Source organism: Myzus persicae, unplaced genomic scaffold (genome assembly GCF_001856785.1).
Source record: "Myzus persicae strain clone G006 unplaced genomic scaffold, MPER_G0061.0, whole genome shotgun sequence".
In the NCBI taxonomy this organism is placed as follows: domain Eukaryota; kingdom Metazoa; phylum Arthropoda; class Insecta; order Hemiptera; family Aphididae; genus Myzus; species Myzus persicae.
The window spans coordinates 19331-35053 of record NW_019100612.1 but is presented as its reverse complement, the minus strand read 5'-3'; the positions used below and the strand labels follow the sequence as shown (position 1 = coordinate 35053).

The window sequence follows — 15723 nt, the reverse complement described above, 5'->3', positions numbered from 1 at the left end:
ACTGCGTTGAAATGGGCTGTAGATTTATAAATGTTGATGATGGTCTGCTGGCTTATTTCTTCACTGATATAGCTGGAACACTGGTGTTGAAGACTGTACTGCACTGTGTTGAAATGGTTGGAGACTGTTAAATTTTGACGATATTTTGCTGGCTTTTATACACAAATATTTTCCACCTACTATAAATTTTAGCCAAGTAGGTATTTGCAATAGTCAATGATATTATATGACCTCAATATTATTAGAATGTATCCTACAGCAGTGAATGACATTAAACAACATTATATTATTTGCAATACTTAAAATAAGTTTCTATACTGGTTCTGAACAGGATGTGAAAATGTGGTAAGGTCATTACTATGAGTATCTGCTTATAGCCAAATTTTAAGATTTATTTCAGGTCATTGCTATTGGCAAGAACTCTTGAAATAAATTTCAATGTACATGGGTACATTTAAAAATCTGAGTATAAACAGCAGTCAATGACTTTACATGACCTCATATTCTTGTTAACAGTTTGCAAAAACATTTGAAATAAATAGATATACATTAGGATAATGTATATCTTTTTATAATTTTAATACCTGTTCTGAGTTGAATGCGAAAAATATAGAAAGGTTTTTTTACACGTCTTTGTTATAAGCACCCGTATATAGTCGAGTTTAGAGTAGTGGAAAATATCTGTGTATAAAAGCCAGCATAATATCGTCAAAATGTATCAGTCTCCAGTAATTTCAACACAGTGCTGTACAGTCTTCAACACAGCTCAAGATGTCCTACAGAACTTCAATCGCGTCTTCTGAATCAGAGGTTAGTACTTTTTTAGAAAATAACTTTTAATAACCAAAAGCAAATTGGAGGTCAGTCGTAAAACTACTCAACGCTATGGTTATAATTTGTGGTTGATTGTTACATCACACATATAATATTTCATGTTTAACTAAATATTTTTGAAATCGGTTTAAAACTTACTTTTCATTTTAGTTGAAAAAAATTAAACTAGGTATTATGTTTATGTTTCATAGAATGAACATTTTGAAGACCCGGCAGATATAAAAATGAAACCATCTGCATCAAAAAGCAAACAGAGTTTAAAACGTGGTGCTGAAATGAATACAGAAAAAACCCTAAAAAAAGGCAGACGAAAATGGTGAGATAAAACATTTTTATGATGATAGTATAAATTATTTATTTATTCTTTTTTATAATTTTTTTTATAGGCTACTTCATCATCATCATATAGAGATAACGTTGGTGATCTTTTTAGATTAGAAGATTATGAGGAAGAAGTGACCAGTCATTGAATAGTAGTCTGAATCAGACTATGCCGGCCGTATTCGATACAATGCTGCAGGATCCAGATCGCCGGACAATAAAAAGCAAAATAGCACTTTGATTGTTATATATATAAAAAAAATAAACTTTATTTAAACAATAAACAATATATATATATATATACATTTGTATCCATATTAATAAATTCTGTAATATAAGCTCTGACATTGTATTGAAATGATATTGTAATATTTCATACAAAAATGATGTATCATCGTTTTGTAAATGGGAATAATAATTTAAATCATAGTTTTGAATATACTGGTTTGTGAATTCGTTCCTCTGTCAGCTGATTGGCAGACCACGTACATCTTTTTTGATCAGTTCGTAAGCAGTATCAAATGTTGCTTGAAAACTTTGTAGTCGTTTCTGTTTTTCTGCTATATACAGGTCAATGCAGTGTTGTAATTGTTTTAATCTACAGAAATCTATATGTGATAATGTTATATATTCATCATTTATATTCAATGTAATTGAACTTTGCTTCGCATTAATTGAGTATGTTAAATCATCAGTTATTTTCACATGTTTACATCTGGTATTTAAATTATTAGTAATAGAAACAAAGTTTGATTCGGACATAAGGGTAAACCATTGCTGTAAATTTAGTGTAATTATCTTTTTCGTTAACTTGCATTCAAATGATACAATAATCGAAATTTGTTTACTAATTAGTAAACCAACTGTCACACTCTTCTTACCAAATGGACGGATGTCAAAAGTTGATTTCGACACAATTATTGCTGGAGCCATGACGAATATTGTTTTTTTTAAATAAATGAAAAAAATAAGGTATAATATGTCTGACAGAGGATATAATTTGAACTAACAGTTTTTTCTTCTGCAAGCATATTATATACTAAACCTTGCATTGCAGGGCCTTTATTCAAGCATGTCCGCACACGTCGCAGCACTTGAAGCACTAGGCCAACCAGTCAACAGCTGGGATGCATGGCTTATAACAATCATCCTAAGGAAACTTGACCATGCAACCAGTCATGAATGGCAAGTGCGAAGAACTAACACAGAGTTACCGAAATACAGCGAGCTGCAGCAATTTCTGTCAAGTCGTTGTGTTGCACTGGAGAGTTCGGAGACACTCCGGAACGCCAGCGATGAAGATAAACGTAAACCACAAACCAAGAGTTCTTATTTAAAAAGCAATGCTCATAATCACCCTAGAAAGGCTCTTTACACGGCTAGTCATAAAGTTAAGTGTGAATGCTGTGCAGGCGAACATCGGATATACGCATGTAGCAAGTTCAAGGAAATGCCAGTGGGAAGCCGTGTACAGAAAGTTCGAGAGGTAAAGTTGTGCTTCAACTGCTTTTCAAACATGCATATGGCGGATGTCTGCAAGTCAAGGTACACCTGCCGCGTGTGTAATGGTAGACACAATACGCTACTACACTACGAAAAGCAAGAACCTCAAGCCACAGCGAATGAAGAAGCTACCACTGAGAAGGTAGACAATCCAGGCGCGAAGGTGTTTTGTGCAGCTCAAAGAGTTAATCATGTTTTCTTAGCAACCGCTATAGTCTCAGTACTGGACCGTTATGGGGAAAAAAGACCATGTCGAGTAGTATTGGATAGCGGGTCGCAAATAAACTTTGTCTCGAGGAAAATGGCCAAGCTGTTAAATCTTGCTCGCGAGAAGGTCGAACTACCAGTAACTGGAATAGGAGCTAACCGGATTCATTCAACTGCGTGCGTTACCATAGATGTGTTGTCCAGAATAAAGGAATTTCAAGTTGCTCTAGTTTGTCACGTTCTACCTACCATTGTAGATGACCTTTCGCCTCATGCGAGTGGTAAAGCCGATTGGAATATACCTAAGGAATTCAATTCACAGCTGGCTGACCCATTGTTTCATTCATCAGGGCCAATAGACATGCTGATAGGCGGTGGCGTCTTTTTCGACATACTGGAAGCTAGACGTATTCGTTTGGGCACAGGATCGCTGTGCTTGCAAGATACCAAGTTTGGTTGGGTCATTACCGGAGAGGTTGGAGCAGTATGCCTGTTAAACGTTAAATCTGTCGGCCAGTCACTAGAAGATGGATGGATTGCCATAGAAAATAGCAAAGACGTTAGTTCTAATGATTTGTATAAAACGAACAAGAGGAGTCTGGAAGAAAGGGAAGCAGCAAGACACTTTCAAGAAACTGCAAAACGCGACCAAGATGGTAGATTCGTGCTACGGTTACCATTAAAAGCCGAAGTTACTAATTTAGGAGACTCTCTGAGGATGGCAACTTCAAGGTTTTTAAGCGTGGAACGTAGACTACAGCAGGATGAATCCTTGAGAGAAGCATATGTCAGCTTTATGAAGGAGTATGAAAACGCAGGTCATATGCACGAGGTAAACAACAGTGAGCCGGTAACCAATAACCTTTTTTATTTACCCCACCACCCAGTTGTAAAATTGTCAAGTTTAACAACGAAGTTAAGAGTCGTCTTTGATGGGTCAGCCAAGAGTTCAACTGGAGTCTCACTTAATGATGTCCTTATGTGTGGGCCCACAGTACAAGAAGAACTATTCAGCATATTGATACGATTTCGAACGCATCAGTATGTTATAACTGCTGATGTAGAGAAGATGTTTCGGCAAGTGGGAGTGTCCAAGGAAGACCAAGACCTGCAGCGTATAGTATGGCGGGAGAAACCAAGCGAGGTACTTCGCATATTCAGACTAGCGACAGTCACTTATGGTACTACTTCAGCATCTTTTATGGCGACTCAGTGTCTCGCATCGCTAGCAGAAGCAGAAAATCTAAGATTTCCTAAGGCAGCGAAGGCAATACGTAGGGACTTCTATATGGACGACCTAATGACTGGAGCTGAGACTATAGAGGAATGCAAGATGTTACAGTCACAAATCAGCATGGTTTTAGAGTCAGCCAAACTACCGCTCAGAAAATGGTGCTCTAATTCAGCTGAGATACTCAAAAGCGTACAAGCAGCCGAAAATGAGCCATTATTCATAATCAAAATAGAAGCAGATGAGATAGTAAAATCTCTTGGGTTATGTTGGAAACCAACGCAGGATGTGCTTGGATATCAAGCTATAATGCCAGCTAAGAGTCCAAGATGTACAAAAAGAATATTGTTATCTGACCTTAACAGGATTTTTGATCCTCTTGGTTTTTTGACACCTGTACTCACTAAAGGCAAAATATTCCTGCAACAACTGTGGCAAATAAAAATAGATTGGGACCAGCCAATTCCGGACGAAATAAGGGAGAAGTGGCTCCGATTCTACAAACAGTTCGAGGAACTCGGAGCGCTAACGATTCCTAGGAAGTGCAAGCCAGTCATGAGCGATCATATTGAGGTGCACGGATTTTGTGACGCTTCTGAAGAAGCTTATGGTGCATGCATCTATGTGCGGAGTAAAGACCAGAATGAACAGTGGTGTTCACGGCTATTATGTTCAAAATCGAGAGTAGCACCAGTCAAGGGAGCTACAATACCGCGTTTAGAACTTGGAGGCGCTCTGGTGTTAGCACAGTTGGCAGAAAAAGTAGCAGCAGCATGGGAATTAGATGTCAAAGATTTCCACCTCTGGACTGATTCCACGGTGGCATTGGGTTGGATCCAGAGTGAAGCAATTAGATTTAAAACCTACGTCGCGAATCGCGTAGATCAAATACTTGAGCTGACCAATGCACAACAATGGAGGCATGTAGGGACTGCCGACAATCCAGCTGACATACTATCCAGAGGAGTATTGGCACAAGAATTAAAAGTCTCTGAGTTATGGTGGAATGGACCACAGTGGTTGAGCCACAGCAATGATGGTTGGGAGCATTCAGTCACCACACTGCCAGACGAAGAAACATTACCAGAAAGACGAGTGGTTAAGCTCGCACTCACCACGATGGATCAGTCAATCGGATTAATCGAACACTACTCAAGTTGGCGTCGACTAGTGAGAGCCGTTGCCTGGTTTCTTAAGTTTATAGACTTCCGAAGAACAAGGCAGATCGGCACTACAGCAAGGTATTTAAGTGTATCGTATTTAAAGAAAGCCGAAACTAGTTTAATAAGGCAAGCACAGTTACAAGAATTCAATGAAGAATATATCTCGCTGAGCAAAGGCAAGGAAGTATCAGGGCGTAGTAAATTAAAGGGACTACATCCGATGCTCCAAAGCGAAAACTTAATACTAGTTGGAGGACGACTGGCCAACGCCCAAATTGCAGAAAGTCAAAAGCACCCTATTGTGTTACCTGCAACCCACAAAATTACCAGGCTAATTTTCGAAGACACTCACCAGACCCTTCTTCACTGCGGGCCTCAAGCATTACTAGCAGAGATTAGACAACGATACTGGCCAATCAGAGGTAGAAGCATGGCTCGTTCTGTCACGAAACGTTGTGTGATCTGCGTACGAGCAAGGCCAAAGTTTGTATGTCCTCTAATGGCTCCGTTACCCAGACAACGCGTAGTCCCTACTAGACCATTTGCTGTCAGCGGTGTAGACTTCGCCGGGCCTTTAATGATAAGAAGTGGAATACGGCGCCAAACAGGAATAAAAGCATGGATTGCAGTCTTCATATGTCTCTCCACAAGGGCCATTCACCTAGAACCGGTCGTCGGGTTAACGGGTGGAGCATTTTTGGCATCATTACGACGTTTCATGTCACGAAGAGGAAAGTGCTCAACAATCCATAGTGATAACGGTACTAACTTTGTAGGAGTGCAGAAAGAGTTGGCATCATATTTAACCAACTGCGAGTCAAGCATGGCTAGTGAAGGGATAGAGTGGAGATTCAACCCTCCCTCAGCGCCACACTTTGGTGGCTTGTGGGAGAGTGCGGTGAAATCGACGAAGCATCACTTAACACGAGTGTTAAAAGATGGCAGGCTTACTTTGGAGGAGCTAAATACGCTGCTTTGCCAAATTGAAGCTTGTGTCAATTCGAGGCCAATGACACCACTGGGAAGCGATCCTTCTGAGCCTAATGCCCTTACTCCAGCTCATTTCTTAATTGGTGGATCTTTATTATTAGCACCTGAGCCCAGCTTAGCAGACGAGCGAATAGAACATCTACGTCGATGGAAGTATGTTCAAGCATTAATGCAAGGGTTCTGGACAAGATGGCATAAAGAATACTTGCCACAACTGCAAGTACGTGGCAAATGGACAAGTAAAAAACATCCACTGAGTATCGACGATATAGTCATCATAAAGGACGAATGCACGCCACCAGCAAAATGGCGATTGGGAAGAGTGATGAAAACGCACCCTGGGAAGGATGGTGTTGTGAGGGTCGTCACATTGCGGGTTGGATCCGGATCAGAGATAAAACGACCTGTAGTCAAGCTATGCGCGCTGCCTACTGAGGTATCATCGGATAGAAGTTGAAAATAAATAATTTTTCAACGGGGGGAGAAATGTTGCCGCCCGAAATGCAACAACATTATTATAGATTCCACCGCCACCGACCCACACTCATACAGGCACACAAATCACACACCTGATTGCCAATATGTTAAATTATTGAATTATTTTTGTATTGTACCTATTTATGTTATCTTGTGAATTATATAATAATAATATGTAGATTACGCGTGAACGTCCGCCGATGCGACAGAGTAGCACGGCCGCCGAAAGTTATACAGACCAGTTCACGCACCGGTGTCAATGGAGAGCGCAACAATTATTTTATCGTGTGCCGGTCGTTCGTGTTATTCAAAAATATTATCATTGTAGGCGCGAATCGCCGAAGTTTTAATTGTATTCAAATATTATCATTGTAGGCGCGAATCGCCGAAGTTTTAATTGTATTCAAATATTATCATTGTAGGCGCGAATCGCCGAAGTTTTAATTATAATATTATATAGTATAATATAATATTGGTTGAAGGCGCGAATCGCCTTTCACGCCGAGCATATAATAATATTGTGAGGTAAATCACCATTATTAGTGTTGGTGCTCACAAAGCGCCGGGCATATTATTATTTTATATTGTTTTATAATATCTTGTGCGACAACTCGCCGCTGCCTATTATTTTTCATTACCTATATTAGTACTTTTTTATTGTTATTTATATTTCGCAATTGTTATTGTTATTGTGTGTCGATTTTTAATGTATTATATAGGATAGGTAGCAGCTGGCCAGCCGTGCACCGTCAATATTGTGAGTAACATTTATTATTATATTCCATTACAGCTCTAATAGCTGCATTATATATTTTATACTATTGAGCATATTTATTATTCTTAGTGGCTCAAATAGCTTATTATTTACAACTATTATATTATTACGTCTGTTAGACCAAAAAGGGTCATAATATTAAATTTGTATATTGTGCATTTATATTATATTATTGAAGCATAATTATAACATATTGTTTCAAAATTGAAAATACTCGTTTGACATTTATTATGATTTAAGTATACACACAACCACAAATACACACCTACACACACCACTTGCACACTAGTACTCGCAGGTCTTGCTCGGCGAACCTGTCCAATTCCTGTTGAGTACTAAATCAAATACACACACAAGGTACAGAATCTGGTCGGTGTGCGACAGGTATTATACTGTATATTTATATACGTATTAATAATTCGCAGCGAAGAGAATCAGGTGACCGGGCTCACGTTTTATTATCAAACGTTCCCGGCCCAAACATTTGGTGACCTCGACGTGATCTTAATATTAATTTACGGTACATCATTATTATTATTTAATTGCAAGTTCTAATCAGCTTGTCATGCAGTACCTATAGTTTCATTAAAATCATTATATTATTATGGCTTCTGATGCCATACGTGGCATTCCCATGTCCGAGGACAACTATGACCTGGCTTGGTCAACAATTGAACACCGGTTCAATAGACCACGACTAGTCGCCATGTCATTAATTGACAAACTGTTCCAATTACCCGTGTCCACTCAAGAGTCATTGACAGACCTGAATACATTTGTCAGTAAATTCAGCGAAGGCCTCTCCCTATTAAAATCACTAAATATTCCAGATTTGGGATCTTTCGTACTGTTTTCAATGGCGTTTCGCTGTTTACCAATCGCGACTCGGGAACTGTTCGAAACTACCGTCACGAGTCAGGGCGACTATCCGACTATTGATGAACTACTGGCGTGCGTTCAGTCTCGAGTGTCAACGTTGGAAATAATTGGTGATTCGAAACCAGGAACCGCTAGTTCACAGCCGAAGTCGTCTCATCCGTCGAACCGTAAGGGAGGTCGTCCCAGTCATTCTGGATATCAACATGCTGCGTCGTTGCTCACAACGAAGCCTGAAAGATCTTGTCCATGTTGCAAGGCAAGTCATAGTTTGGACTCCTGCAGCCAATTTTTATCGTGGGCAATTGATGAACGAAGTAAATGGATGCGTGATCAAAGCTTGTGTTTCAACTGCTTCAGCGATTCCCACTGGTCTAACAAATGTCGGTCAAAACCAAGTTGCAAGCAGTGCTCTCGGAATCATCACACTTTGTTACACATGGGTGGACGCAACACCAAGGACAAGGTTCCCGAACCCAAAGCTAAATCATCCTTGTGTGCATCTCAACAGATGCCCGCGGCTTCGACATCATGTTCAGTGATGCTGGGGACAGCGCTTGTCCACGTGCGCGACCGTTCCGGCACGTGGCAGACGATGCGTGCACTAGTTGATTGTGCTTCACAAATAAGTGCTGTTACGGTATCATGTGCGGATCGCCTTGGTCTAAAACGCACTCGCTGGACTGCGCCTGTAACTGTTCTAGCTGGGCATCCTGTTACTAGTGTAATGGGCCGAATTGATTGCATTGTCCAGCCCCGGTTTGCACCGGAACCATCGCTGTCCATCCAGGCTTGGGTATTGCCGTCCATCACCGGAGATATGCCCCACAAAACATTGAATTCTACTATTAAGGATAAGTTCTCAAATCTTGCCTTGGCTGACCCTACATTCCACGTCGCATCAAGTGTGGATATGCTGTTGGGTGCTGACGTATACGCCACCATTATGAATGGCCATAAAATTGAAATTGACTCCTCTCTGCCTTCGGCATTCAATTCGGTATTTGGCTGGATATTAATTGGTCCTGTTCCATATACCAACGTCGAGCCAGTTCATGCGCTCCCGGTATCGCTGACCATATCAATTGAGGAGCAGATGAACAAATTCTGGGACATTGAAGAACCTGAAACGGCTCCAGATGCGTTTTCAGATGAAGGAAAGTGTGAGTCCATATTCAGGAATGAATGTGTGCGGCTACCATCTGGCCGTTTTTCTGTTCCTCTACCGTTCCGAGTCCCTGTTTTGCCAACAACATTTGCTGGTTCTCGTTCAATGGCAGTCAAGCGTTTTGAGTCACTGGAGAGGAAGCTATTGTCTAATCCACAGCTGCAGACATTATACGCAAATTTCATGGACGACTTTTTGGCGTTAGGCTATATGTCGGTCGCACCCACACCCGGTCATTATTTTGTCCCTCATCATGCAATTTACAAAGCAGATGATGGTGACGCCAAGATACGTGTGGTGTTTGACGCGTCTGCGCGATGTTCAGCCGGACCGTCATTGAACAGTTGTCTGCTTCCAGGGAAGAAGCTACAACAGGACATAATCGATGTCCTAACGCGATTTCGCATTTACCCACATGCGTTCACGGCGGACATCTGCAAGATGTACCGTCAAATCCAGGTGCTACCAGAGTACCGCAAGTACCAGCATATTCTGTGGCGGTCATCTCCACATGACCAGCTTGTCGAATACCAGTTAAATACCGTCACGTATGGAGTGACATGTGCTCCTTTCTTGGCCATACGCGTGCTTCAGTCAATTGCTGAAACCGATTGCACCGACGCCGATCATGTCCGTGACGCCTTGCTGTACCAGACATACGTCGACGACATCTGCGTAGGAGCGGATTCAGTTGAAGGTGCTTTGGAGCTCCAATCGTCCTTACGACGTATTCTCGCAAAATCTGGGCTTGAACTTAAAAAATGGTCGAGCAACACTCATGACATTTTGTCATCCGTGCCGGCAGCTGATCGGGTAAGCACGCCGTTACCATTCCACGATTCCGAAGACGGAGGAACAAAGGTACTCGGATTGCAATGGAACCCCAACGATGATTTTTTCAGCTGTGCGTTGCGATTTCAACCATCTCCAATATTCACTAAACGTGGCGTGCTGTCAATGGTGGCCAGAATATTTGACCCGTTGGGGTTATTTGGCCCTACAATTTTTTGGGCAAAATGCATCATGCAGCGGACTTGGCAACTAGGGTTGGCATGGGATGATCCACTGTCTCCTGACATCCATGCTGACTGGTCCTCGTTTCTATCCGATCTGCCATCGTTGTCGATGATTCGAGTGTCACGTCACTTCAGCACGTTCGGACAATCGTCATGCTATCTGTTGGGATTTTGCGACGCTTCGCAGCTTGGATATGCCGCGGTCGTATATGTGCTGCCAGCCGATTCATCAGGTCAACGTGCCGTTCTCGTCGGGTCTAAGACCAAGCTTGCTCCGATGAAGCCATTAACAATACCACGACTAGAGCTGAACGCCGCACTGTTACTCGCCCGGTGGCTTGGGCGCATCAAACGAGTATTGGATCCTCATCTCAAGATTGTTGGGACTTACGGCTGGACCGACTCGATGATAGTCCTATCCTGGTTAACGGTCCCTCATACGTCATTCAAGGTGTATGTGTCCAATCGTATCCATCAGATCCGCACCATAGTACCTGATTGTAAGTGGAGCCATATTGAGTCAGCAAACAATCCTGCCGATTGTGCGTCAAGAGGTGTGATGCCTTCAGAACTCACGAAGCTATCCCTCTATTGGCAAGGTCCTGCGATTCTCCGGGCCAATCCATCTACATGGATAAATCTTGTAGCACCCATGTCATTGTGCAGCTTACCTGAGGTACTACCAGTATCTCTCACAACTCGAGTCGACGTACCCGACTGTTTGGAAGAATGGTTTAACCGTTTTTCATCATATGACCGCATGATTCGCGTCACCACCATAATGCGCCGTTTCATCAGCCGGTGCCGTCGTTGTGAGCCTGAACCACCTCCCAATCTGTGTCTGAGTGGTGTTGAGGTCGACGGTGCTACTTTCAGTATTATCCGAGAGTCTCAACGTATCTACTTCTCTGACCTATTACGTGAGTTATCAACTGGTATCAGGGTATCGTCAAAACCGCTGGCTCGTTTAGCTCCGTTTGTCGACGATGTTGGAATCATCCGAGTTGGTGGTCGCCTTCGTCATTCCACCCTATCGTACGAGTGTAAACACCCAATGTTAATTGCCAAGCGCTCCCATCTAGCTCTATTGATTTGTCGTCGGTGGCACCGCCTAACATGCCATTCCGGCCCCCGTGTCATGATATCACTCATTTTACGCCAATACTGGATCATCGCCATCCGCTCGGTAGTACATGAAGTGTTGACCAAATGTTCTGTATGTGTGCGGTTAGCTGCAAAACCTCCTCAACCTTTGATGGCGGACCTTCCTGCTGCACGCGTGCAACAATTCCGTCCATTTGCCCGAGTTGGCGTGGACTATGCTGGCCCCCTTCAAATGAGAGAGATAAGGCTTCGCAAATCTCGGAGCTATAAGGTGTATATAGCGGTGTTTGTCTGTTTCTCTATAAAGGCGGTCCACCTTGAAGTGGTGTCAGAATTGTCAACTGATGCTTTTTTGGCAGCGTTCGACCGCTTCGTCGGGCGTCGTGGACTCCCCAGCGAGATATATTCCGACTGCGGAACAAACTTCGTTGGTGCTGACAAGCAACTACAAGCGCTTATTAACAGTCCGCAAGGTCAGCTCGCCATTACCACCAACTCTCGTCCAAATTGTACATGGCATTTCAACCCCCCCAGTGCTCCGCACTTTGGTGGGTTATGGGAGGCAGCGGTCCGATCCACTAAGCGTTTGCTGGTTCGTACAATGAGCACCCACGTTTTCACCTACGAAGAGTTCACTACTGTCCTGATCCGCATCGAAGCCGTTCTGAATTCTCGACCACTGACGCCCGCATCCACAGACCCTCATGACTTGGAGTGCCTCACACCTGGGCATTTCCTCATTGGACAACCACTGCTCGCCGTTCCACCTCGTTCCAATCCAGATGCTACCCGTAATTTGACCAACCGCTGGAAGTTATTAGACCAGTGCCATCAAGCCTTTTGGAAGCGTTGGTCAACGGAGTACTTGACAACGCTCCAAGAACGCGTCAAATGGACGGATCGTGTCCCCAACATAAAGGTCAACGACATGGTCGTCGTGGTTGACAACCAAGCGCCCCCTTTATTATGGCGTCTCGGGCGCATCATTGAATTGGTGCCAGGACCCGATGGAACTGTGCGAGTTGCGTCAGTGTTAACGCGTCAGGGACGCATCACACGACCAGTCGTTAAATTAGTAGTACTACCGACTGACTGAAATGTAGTTTACTCCAGCCCTCAAACGATTTAGTATTAATTGTCTGTTTGTTATTTAAATAATTATACGCGTATGAATCTCACACGTCAACATGACACATATTGAATGCTAAGATCAACATAACTGACGTATGTGGCGGTCACTTGCGATGTTCTCGTCGGAGGGGGTTGGGGGAGCTGTATATTGGACTGATTTGTTCAAACACATGTATTATAATTATTTTATGGATTATATCCAGCGTTACCATAATATGTATTTATTTATTTTTTATGTATGTTTTTTCAATGTAAGTATGTTTTTTTTTGTTACACATCTACCTACTTTGCATTATATAAATTTGATTTAACATCATCGGCGGCATTTCCACAATGACAAGCGGAGCTTCCCATGGGGGAGAATGTTTAAACTGCCGCCTTTTCCAATCGAGACCTCACCACCGATACGCGCGATACCGCCCGATAACACGGTGAGTCTCGACCTTTGGACTCCTTCTCCACCCATGCCCACAAACTGGACGACTCGGACGTCGTCTCCGTGCCGCCAGTATGTCTAGTGCCTGCGTTCTGACGGTGCTGAGATTCAACGGCCGTGCGCCTGGTGTTATCTTCGTGAGTGTCGTGGCGTTTTTTATGATTCCACGTGTTATGTCCGCAAGTATCTCATTGCACTTGATATAACAATTATTGTCGCGTTGTTTCGGTCGCCGTTCGGAGGATTTGGTCCGGTTGTACATTGGTACCTACTTATTTCAATTCAATCAGGCAACCGCGTGTGCGACTTGATCACCGCTCACAGAATTACATATGCTTACGGTGAAAAATCCGTCATCTGTCGATTAGTACCTATTTGAGTGCGTATACCGTGTCGTTGCGATAATATCGTGCATTCATGCGATTTAAACGCTGTCCGTTGGTTTGAATAATCGCCGCCGCCGCCGTGGGGTCATTGTCCCGTCGCCGCCGCCGCCGCCGTCAACAACAGCTGATGTCACCGCGTTGTCACCTACCGCCGCCGACGTTATCATCATCGTGGTCTTATCAACGACTATCACCGCTGTCGCCGCCGTGGTATCGTTATTATTATTATTTATTGTTCTGTATTTTGTAATTGTCCATAAGACGTATCATTATTTTTATGATTATAATTATTATTATTATTATTATTCGTTGACCGGCAAAGAGACGTCTTGCACGGTCGCGACTCTGTACAACATTTATTTATGTACCTTATTATTCTGTTTTACACTATCTATTATACACTATTATTGTACCATCAAACTTTGTGTTACCATTTAAGGTCGCAAGATCAATTGTCACCTCACTCCCATACCGACGCGAGTCGTCGTAGCTAACCGCCATATATCGTAGGAGTTACGTCGGCGCCAACAATTGTTGACAGTCGTCATCATAATTTTAGCATAATTTTTAGCAATTAAGATATTAGAATAGGTCAAGCCTGGGAAGCTAAATGTGCTGAGAGCTGAGGTGACAAAAATTACTTAGATATAAGACGCCGCACGGGCAGGAACGAGGAGTCCCCGTCGTCACCGGGTGTGTTGTCGAGAGCGTGCCATCGACGTGCACACAGAAGAGGCGACGATTGCTGTACGGGTGACTTTTGTTTATTTAGTTTTAAAGAAAATAAAAGTGTTTCCGACCCGTAAAATTATTTGTTTAATTTTTGAGTAGTCTCGCAATTTGCCGTACTCTTTTCAATCCAATCTATATCACTTGAAAAGTGCATATACGACATAGTGGAACCTCTATTTTACAAAAAATTGTGAAATAAAAATGATATTTTATCATTTATATAAATCGTTTTTAGTGTAAAAAATGCATATAAATAATAATATATAATATTAGTAAATAAATAAAAATAATTAAATACGTTTAAATTATAGGTATTAAATATATATACATTTTGTTATAATATAGAATTTTGTCAAGTGGAAGTTAGTTAAAGAGAAGTACCACTATATTTGAGACCACAATAAGCTGTAAGGCTTACTAAGGTAGTACTTACTCTTTAAATTATAAACAATATTAATTTTAATAACACACTTCAAACTATGTTAGGTTTGTTACAAATAAAGACAAATTAAGCATTAAATGAATGAAAAAGTATTCAATTAAAATAGTATTCAATAAAATAAAAAGTAATACCTAGCAAATACTTCAAAAATAAAAGTATTTAAAATAGTAAACAATACAGAAAAAAGTATTTGATTATATTTACTCAAATACTTTACAACACTGGTTATAGGTACCTATACAAGGTGATTTTTTAAACGTGCTCACCCCCATTTTATCCTTTGATAATACATTTATTCAAATTCTGATATTTATAATTTTTAACTATACCTAAATACTAAATAGCATATTTTCAAATTCCTGATATTTTTTGTACCACTTAAGGAATGTTCTGTAACGATACAAACTTTTCTTTTTCGAATGAGAACACCCCTTTTTTATTATAAATTATTTAGTGTATGATTTTTTTGAAAATGTTGATGTATCTAAATCAAAATTCTAATGAGTAGTTTCTGATTTATTAAAATGTTTATACTGAGCATAATAATCCTTAAATATGGTTTTATAAAAATATAAAATTATATGTTATTTTTAATTTGGTATTAATTACACTTGATAATTTTCACAAATTATTTGTTTTGATGGACTAACAGTAATTACTTAATAACATTTTCAAAAAAGGGGGGGTTCCCATTTAAAAGCAGAAGTTTATATTGTCACAGGATCATCATTAAATGGTACAAAAAATATAGGTTTCAAGTGTTTTTAAAAATTCTAAAAATCAAAATTTAAATACCGTCAATCAGGGTGACTTGGAACGATTTTGACCTTTTAACTACTGTAATACATTCATTATTGATAATTAAGTTCTGTAAAAAATCATGCAGTGTCGCACACCTCCAAGGAATAGATTAAGTAAAAAAAAAAATAAA

General features: G+C 41.2%; 3 protein-coding genes across 3 annotated transcripts; all 3 read left to right on the top strand.

The window, feature by feature from the left end:
• Window positions 1-515: 515 nt before the first annotated feature.
• LOC111036739 lies at window positions 516-1304 on the top strand. The gene is made up of 3 exons (XM_022318880.1): window positions 516-810; window positions 1026-1143; window positions 1219-1304. The coding sequence occupies exons 1-3, from the start codon at window positions 772-774 to the stop codon at window positions 1302-1304; spliced, it is 243 nt and encodes an 80-aa protein (XP_022174572.1). The 5' UTR covers window positions 516-771.
• A 923-nt stretch (window positions 1305-2227) lies between these two features.
• On the top strand, window positions 2228-6706 carry LOC111036731. The gene has a single exon (XM_022318867.1). It carries the CDS (start codon window positions 2228-2230, stop codon window positions 6704-6706), a length of 4479 nt encoding a protein of 1492 aa, XP_022174559.1.
• Window positions 6707-8105: 1399 nt separating this feature from the next.
• LOC111036721 lies at window positions 8106-12761 on the top strand. Its single transcript, XM_022318857.1, has one exon. The coding sequence runs from the start codon at window positions 8106-8108 to the stop codon at window positions 12759-12761; it is 4656 nt and encodes a 1551-aa protein (XP_022174549.1).
• The last annotated feature ends 2962 nt before the right edge of the window (window positions 12762-15723 follow it).